Below are 8846 nucleotides of genomic sequence, written 5' to 3'. Positions count from 1 at the left end.
TGAATTGAATTGAAAAAATTGAATACCTTATATGATTTATTTATTTATTATACCTAATATCTGACTATCTAATAGCTGATACCTCATACTCATTCCCAGAGGAAATCAGACTAATTCCCTTTTGCCTGATATTGCCTATAAACTAATATCATGAACAGAAAAAAGAAATTAAAAAATGTATACATTTATTTAAGGGCAACAAAGGACAAGGCCTGGAATTTAATTGCAGGAGTTTTTGGGAGTGGAAGGTACAACTTCGGGCTGGCAATCATCAATACACTACTGGACTCACACATCTAAACATTTAAGACAAAACTTACAATCTGAGAAGTTATCTTCTCCAGTGTGTTTATTCTACATCATTAATACAGTATATCATATGAAGTTACTATTACCTTATCAACCACATGCAAATTCAGGTTGTCTTGGCATACAGCGCTCTGAAGTGTCTCCCAGAGGAGAGGTTGGAGCAGGTCAGGCCTGACTCTGCACATTGTATAAGTCCTGAAAAGTGAGGCAGGTTGCAGTCCTGACTGATCCAAACCAGACACTGATGGATCTACAGACTGAATAATGGCAATGTAGAGCTGGATCAGTAGCTCCTTAGGTAGGTTGAGCTTCCTGAGCTGGAACAGAAAGTACATGCTCTGCTGCGCCTTCTTGATGATGGTGTCTGTGTTTGACTCCTCGAAACCTGAAGTGTTCCACAGCAGACACAGTGTTTTTAGGTATGGTGATGGGGGGGCTCCTCCTAAACTCCACAGTTCTGAGCGTGTTAAGCTCAAAGTTGTTCTGAAAACATCAGAGGACCAGCTGTTCAACCCCCCACCACTGTCCCGGATGAGGCCAATGGCTGTTGTGTCATCTGCAAACTTCAGGAGTTTGACAGGTCTGTTGAGGTGAAGTCATTTGTGTGGAGGAAGAAGAGCAGCAGGGAGAGCATGTGCCCCTGGTGGGTGCCAGTGCAGATTGCCCTGGTGCTGGATGTGATTGTTCCCAGCCTCAGCTGCTCCCTCCTGTCAGTCAGGAAGATTGTGATCCACAAATAGGATCCTTGTACATGGTCTCTGGTGGTTGATGCTGTTTTAAAGGCCTCTCCGATCTGATGTAAGGTTGTTAGTTAAAAACCTTTTTATCAACTTCCTCCTCTGCTGTTCTGACCTCCTTTGTCTCCTTTGTGCGTTTTTACCTGATTATGTTCCCACACCTCCTCCTTAGCCTGAGTGTTGCTGTAAACCAAGGTTTGTTGTACATGTCCTCACCTTATCAGTCAGATCCCACTTTCATGACAACTGACCTTTAATAATAATTAAATGTATAAGAAGCCAAATGAAAGAGGAATCATGAAAAGGGCATGAAGTAAAGAAAAAAGCAATATTCAGTCTGGTTATATGCAGACACGTGAGTATTTACATCTATGTTGAGAGGTGCCTAGTGCTCTATCAAAGCTGATAGAAAGTGAAACAAATAGAAAGGACACACAACACAAAAAGGAAAACAATAGAATTAACAGTGACAGCATCTCATTGAGTAAAATATATTGTCCTCTGATTCTCATAGCTAGAGAATGGTAAACAAGGATTTAAGAAGAATTAGATGATCTTTAAATTGGCACTATGCATAATGTTCTTTCATTCTGAGGGGTTTTGGCCTTTCAACAGAGTATGTTTTAGCTCTGATGGCAAATAACCTAGGACAGAGTTCTAGATTATGAAAAGTGATCCTTTATTGGACAGTCAAAGCAGGCCTGTGTATGGAATATGGAATATATTACATACTCTAATCATCACTTCACAGTAACATTTATATAAAGAGAACATTTTTCCATTCAGTTTTCACATTTCAAGGTAAAGTTTTCTCAATCATTTACTGACACTTTCTTGTTACACTTACACAGTATCTTTCTGACCAGTCAACATCTTATAACAGAACAGATGTTTATATGTTTTTCGTATTTTAGTCATTTGCAGTCCATACATGATAGGATTCAAAAGCGGCTGTATAATGAGAAAGTACAGTGAGAGAATGATTCGCAGCACACTGGGTACACTGCTCATATCAAATCTACTCTGAACTATTTCAAACACACAGCCAAAAGAAAAATTCAACAGAGAAACAAGGTGAGGTGTGCAGGTACTGAAAGCTTTCTGTCTGGTCTGTCGGCAACCAGAAAAACAGATTTTAAGAATTTTCATGTAAGAGAAAAGGATTGGGAGCAGAGGGACTAAAATGGTGAGGACAATCCCAAAAAGTCCATAAATGTTGTTCACTTTGGTGTCAGAACATGCCAACTTAACAACAAGGTAGTTATGACAATACAAACTGTTCATGACGTTTCCACAAAGCGGTAAACGGATGTTTAAGGATAAAGTAATCAAGAATTTAACAAAAGAGTACAGCCATATTACAGCAATAAACACAACCGCCTTGTTAAATGTCATACGTGTGTGATACTGCAGAGGACAACAGATAGCGAGATATCTGTCATAAGACATGACGGCTAAATTACAAAACTCTACGCTTCCATAAGAATACACACAGAAAATCTGCAGGAAACAAAATGAAGCAGGAACAGTGTGAATGTCAGAGAGAATCTGAACCAGAAGCATTGGAAACAACCCTGTACTACCATACAGTTCATTTACAAACCAGGCTGCACAGAAATATGTACATAGGTTCATGTAAGCTTCTGTTCATACAGATAATCACAATGAGAGATGTGTTGACAACAACAATAACAATGTAAAGCAAAGCGGTTATCATAAAACAAAAGTATCTTAATTTTCCAACATGCAAATAAGCTCCAAGAATAAAATAAGATAAAGATGATAATGTTGAATTTGACATCATTTTTGGTTTATAAGAAAAAACAACTAATGTCAGCAAATATTTAAAATGTATGTTCTCATTCTATAACAAATCAATAACTACCTTATAAGCCATCACTTTGAAAAACAATATTTTTAAAAAGGAAGTGTAAAGATTTCTAACAATATATTCAGTTATCACATACAGCCTAAACTTACCCAGCCATTAAACTGCCCACCCTTATCCTCATAGGGGGTTTACCTCAGTGCACACTGGCTGCTCACAGTCTAACTGTCGGCAGCAGCAACATGTGCTGTTTTTTATCCCAACAGGCCAGTACCACGTCATCTGAAGGGAAACATTTGTCTTTGGTTATGTTGCTAACAGCTTTTTGTCACAACAATCAACGTTGCCAGTAGGCATTTTCTGGCTTTAAGGGTCACAAACCAAAAAGAGTTGGGAACAAATTATAAAAAATTGGTTTTATATTCACTTCATTTGTGAAAATTCTAGGAAACCCTATCGCTCACAATATAAAGGCAGACATAAAAGATAAATATTTTAAAGTGTCAAGTTAAAATATCCTGTGGTAGTGTATCACAAAGAAACTAAAAGGACCAAGAAAAGATCCTTGAGGTACACCAGCAACCAACAGCCAGTTTTTATTTGACAAAACTGGAGTCTAACTCTCAACTCATCAAATGCTAATTTTGAACAGTGGCCCTCCGCTTCAAAATGTGATGGTGTAGGCCAGGGGTCATCAACTACATTTGGGGCGAGAATTTTTCTCTGCAGGCACTATGACGGCCAGATACTCGTAAGATTAAATAAAATTAGTATTGTATAAGTAATATGTTATTATTTGATTGTTATTTTTTAGCCTCCATCAGTGTTAACAGACTCATATTACCTGTACTGCAGCAAGCCACCAGGGGGGCGATAGCGATATTTTAGGCTTCATATTTGTGAGGCTGTCAAGCTGTCCATCACTGTCATATGCAGTGATGGACAGTAGTAGTTTGTGGAGAACACTCGCAGGAGACAGGCCTTCTAAATATGTCTCAAGCATGAAAAATGGAACTCTTGAAGAGACTTAAGCGGAAAGGTGATGCAGAGAACCACAGCTTTGATGAATAATGGAATGATAAGTATGTATTCATTATATATTAATATGCTCATTGTCCCCCATCATTGCTGTTGTCGTCGTCCTCATCTTTTTCATGAGTCACTACTATTAGTGTAGTTCTTGCTACTGTTGTTGCTGTACATCTGTCTGTCTGTCTCTCTGTCTCTCTCTCTCTCTCTCTCTCTTCTCTCTCTCTCTCTCTCTCTCTCTTCTCTCTCTCTCTCTCTTCTCTCTCTCTTCCTCTCTCTCTCTCTCTCTCTCTATCTCTCACCCCAACTGGTCCAAGGCAGACGACCACCCACCTAGAGACCGAAAGGGTCTGTCCTAGGTTTCTGCCTTTAACAGGCAGGTTTTTTCCATCATCATTTTTCCATGGTGGTACTGTTGGGTCTCTGTAAATGTTATAAGGAGTTCGGTCTAGACCTGCTCTATTTGAAAAGTGTCCTGAGATAACTTCTGTTATGAATTGGCGTTATACAGATAAAAATGAATTGAAAAATTGAATTGAATTGAATTGAAAAATAGTGCCAACTTTTAGAAATGCTGTACCTGTGTGCCTCATTTGCAACGAAACTGTCGCTGTCGCTAAAGAATATAATCTGATCAAGGACGATTTTGACATTTGTGAAAAACGACTATTGATAAAATGAGATGTGAAACAATAAAAGATGTTAAACGAGAGCAACGAGTTTATCGTCATTTTTGATTGAAGGCAGGCTATGGCACAAGCTACTTTTCAGAGGGCGTTTCTTTCATTTGATTTAAAAATAAATAAATATAGAAACATACTTTTTCCTCTTCACTAGGCTGTTCCTGAATTCAGTAATATTCTGGTGGGCTAGACGTGGCCCACGGGCCACCAGTTGACATTCACTGGTGTAGGTGAACATCTAGTGCCATTTCTGGATGTGCCTACTATCAGAGTCAAGTGGTGTAGTATAAAGAGTGAGAAAGTCAGCATACGGAGGTGGTGGGTTGTATGGATGGCCTTAAACAAACACAGGACCAAACCAGGAGTGAAACCCAGAGTAAACCATTTCTTTTTTAATTAACAAACCTTTTAATTAGTTAACTTACATTAAAATACTTAAGTATTTGAAAAAAAACTAAACTCCTGTACTGTACTGTATCGTACCTGGCGTAACTTAACATACATTTATTTTCAAAGTCTAACTGGACGTTGCATATTTATTCTTGCTAACTTAACCACAGAGCCCTGCACATCCAGAAATGACAGAAGAGGGTTAACTACATTGACATATTTTGAAGTGGAGGGTCACTGACCAAGTGGGCGTGAGAACATATTGCTGAAGCAGATAGGTGACTAAAGAATGTCATAGAAAGCCACTGATTAAACAAAGTCTATGTTTGCAAGCTATCAATTTGTTCGTATTTGCCCGAAGCGGAAAGAGAAGGTACTCTGGAATTTAAACGTCACATTCATGTGGATTTTCACTGAAAATCTGACCATCATGTACAGGCAGCAGAGGAACAAAGCTACGCTACAACCCGTTCACTCACTCATTGGCAATAAAAAGTGATTAATACATAAAAATAATATGAAAAAAAACTTCAGAATCCTACATATTAGCACCTCTACAGAATTAGGATGTTATAATAAACATAGTTTAACTGACCAGTAGAACTGATATTTTCTAAAGTTTGACACAATGCCAGTATGTCTGACCATCCTGAAGTGTGTTGTCACACAGCGGTCTGAGGGGAGGTCATTATCGTCCTCAGGCCTCAGTGGACCAGTGAAACCAGTGCTGAGGTCTACTCTGACTGATTGGTCTTGCTGATTAACAGCTCATATTCTAATTTGCTTCAGAGGGAATTAGTGGAAACTGTGTGTAATGTGATGATTCCACAGGGACAAACCTGTTGACAGGCTGAAATGACCTTTGACCTAAGGGATTTATTAAATGAGCTGTATGCTGCCCCCGCACCCCCCAATCTCTCTTCACACAGGACAAAGCAGCCTTTAATTACAGAAGAGAATAAAGTTAATTCGTACAAAAGTTTTTATTTATGAGCATTACTTTGTATTGTTTTATATTAACAAATGACTGTGTGTAAAGTTAAAGGAGTAGCCTCTGTTAGGTCCTGTTTAGGTTTTATGGCACATTTACTGTTTATTTCTACTTACCAACAGTGCAGAGTCAGCTCTTGTGCTCCAGCTAATGTCAAGTCTGGTTAAGATACTGCTTTCTCTATATTTATGGAAAATTCCGTATTGTAATTTTTCTAACCAATATTGTGGTTATTATTATTACTCCCAACTCATCAAATGCTGATGTTGAGCAGTGGCCCTCCGCTACAAAATGTGATGGTAGTGATAGGTGACCCTCTAGTGCCATTTCTGGATGTGCCTAAAATAAATCACTAATACATCCTACGTCCTTTTTTTATATTTATATTCACTGAATTGGGACAAAAGTTTGCCACAGTGTAACCTTCTGTCTATTCAGAGCGCAGGACAGAAGTCAGTGCTGTATACAGGTCAGAGGTCAATGCTGCTTACAGGTCAGAGGTCAGTGCTGTAGATAAATGGCATAAGTAAGTGCTGTGTACACAGGCCATAGGTCAGTGTTGTAGATACATGGCATAGGTAAGTGTTGTGGACACAGGACATAGTGCTGTAGATACATGGCATAGGTAAATGCTATGGACACAGGTCAGAGGTCAGTGCTGTAGATACATGGCATAGGTAAATACTGTGGACACAGGGCATAGGTCAGTGCTGTAGATACAGTGGCTGTGGTCCTCCATTTGCTTTTCAGAGTGTAAATAAATTGACTAAATGTGTTTAATCACACCTCCGTTTCATAGTCTTCCACATAATCTATTTTATTTGACCAATTATTTAATAACCTTTGCAGTAGGAGGTTTTGCCTAATTACTTGCACTCCAGTAAAAGAAATTCAGATGTCTATCTGACAGTGCTGTAGCTAAATTTAAGGAGGAGATTCCATCAGTGTTTAATTCAATGCCAACAGAGTCTTATAACAACTTTAGTCCCTCCGAAATTGATAATCTTGTTAATAGTGCTTCAGGCTCACGTCAAACAACATTCGACTCTATTGCCCCTCCTAAAAAAGAAGATATTAAAACATAAGGAGGCACGGGCATGCCGTGAATATCATGAGATTCGAGCTGAGGTGAGATCAAACATGGCGGCGCACAGTTGATGGCAAACGCAACAGGACGAGATCAATACTTTGTGATTTAAAACCTTTTTCCCGGTCTAAAACAAATGAGCATTGTATCGACTACCATATATTCTATACGAACCACAATTCAACTGCACTCTGGAGGATTTAACGGACTTGGAGGCCTTTATTGACGACTACTATCACCACCATCATCCAACCATGGATAATACCGACGTACTCAAACTAGATTCCAAGAGAAGAAAGAAAGACTCTGCAACGAACACAGATGATCTGCACACCACCGAAGTTGAGGTTAGTGTGCTGGCAAGCATCAACAAAAAACTGGATATGCTGGTCATGATACACGAGGAGTTAAACGACATGCGAAAAAGTCTTGAATTTGCTCACAATCAAATCGAAACACTACAACAATCAAATCAGGAGCTCCAAACTTCAGTAACAACACTCACCCAGCAAATGCAAAACGTCACCGCCGAAAACAAACAGATGAAAGAAACAATTCTAGACATCCAAACACGCTCGATGCGCGATAACCTCATCTTCTCAGGCATTCCAGAAACATCACCCGATAATCCAGAGTTGCAGATTCAAAACTTCATGCAATCCCAACTCAAATTACCCGCTGACGTCATTCAAAATATTACTTTCCACCGAGTTCATCATCTCGGCAAACAACAGCAGGACAAAACCAGGCCCATCATCGCAAATTTGAACACTATCAACAAAAAGAAAAGGAAAACTACTCAAGGACACTCATTTTGGAATGAATTATCAATACCCACAGGAAATAAACGAATGAAGGAAAGTTCTCTACCCCATATTAAAGGAAAACCGAAGAAACAACATATGTGCAGTACTGGCAGTTGATAAACTCTATATAAATGGACAGTTATTCCGAAGCCATGAAAAAACACCATGGCTTTTCTGAATAAATATACAATCATGCCATATTTTTTTTTCTCTCACTCCTCTGTAAGCCTACAGAATTTGCTAGTCCATCTTCTACATTCTGTGCTTATACTCTCTCTCCTTATTTGCTTATTTGCTCTCTCTTTCTCTCTTTCCCTCTCTCTGTCTTTCCCTCCTATCAATCTGTGATAAGGCATGCCTTTCTTTGCATATTGCTTGTTTATGTCTTGTCTCTCTGTTTGTACTTGTCTATATGTGTAAAGTCCTCTTACCCAGTGTCTGTTTGTTAGTTCTGTATTCATGTCCAACATCAACATCACTACTACCTCTCAGCTCAACCCCAAGCAAGAACGCTGGAAAACATGTTATGTGAGATATGACACACATCCACCCAACACTGACGAGCAAAAACACACACGCCATATTCCCTCAACCAAACCCCTCCATCCCTCTCTCCCCTTCCTCACTCTCTTCTTCTTTATCACTTCATACGTCTCTTAACCCACATATACGTACTAGCCCACAACTCTGATATACCTGACATACACACATGCAACCACTTAACTTGATAACATGGAATATACGTGGCTTCCGTAACCAATCCAAAAGACTTAAAGTAATTAATCATCTAATAAAATTAAGGGCTGATATTTGCTTCCTACAAGAAACACATTTAACAGATACAGAATTGCAGCATCTTAAGTTTAGACAATTTGACAAAATATACTCTTCAACATATAACAGCAAACAAAGAGGTGTCTCTATTTTAATAAATAAAGATATTCAGTTCTCACTAAACCAATCTATCATGGACCCAGACGGAAGAT

The 8846-nt window shown here is 38.9% G+C and overlaps 1 protein-coding gene across 1 annotated transcript in view; it reads right to left on the bottom strand.

Annotated features, from left to right (window-relative positions):
* LOC118341407 (olfactory receptor 51E1-like) overlaps positions 1-2847 on the bottom strand; it is a 3029-nt gene extending 182 nt beyond the window's left edge. Inside the window, 3 exon segments of the mRNA XM_035679651.1 lie at positions 545-694; positions 1910-2645; positions 2647-2847. Of these exon segments, the coding sequence (XP_035535544.1) occupies positions 545-694; positions 1910-2645; positions 2647-2847 (1087 nt within the window).
* Between the last annotated feature and the right edge of the window lie 5999 nt (positions 2848-8846).

The sequence above is a fragment of the Morone saxatilis genome, unplaced genomic scaffold (assembly GCF_004916995.1).
Source record: "Morone saxatilis isolate NCDOM2014 unplaced genomic scaffold, NCSU_SB_2.0 Contig8, whole genome shotgun sequence".
NCBI classification, from domain to species: Eukaryota; Metazoa; Chordata; class Actinopteri; family Moronidae; genus Morone; species Morone saxatilis.
This window is presented reverse-complemented; position numbering and strand designations above follow the sequence as displayed.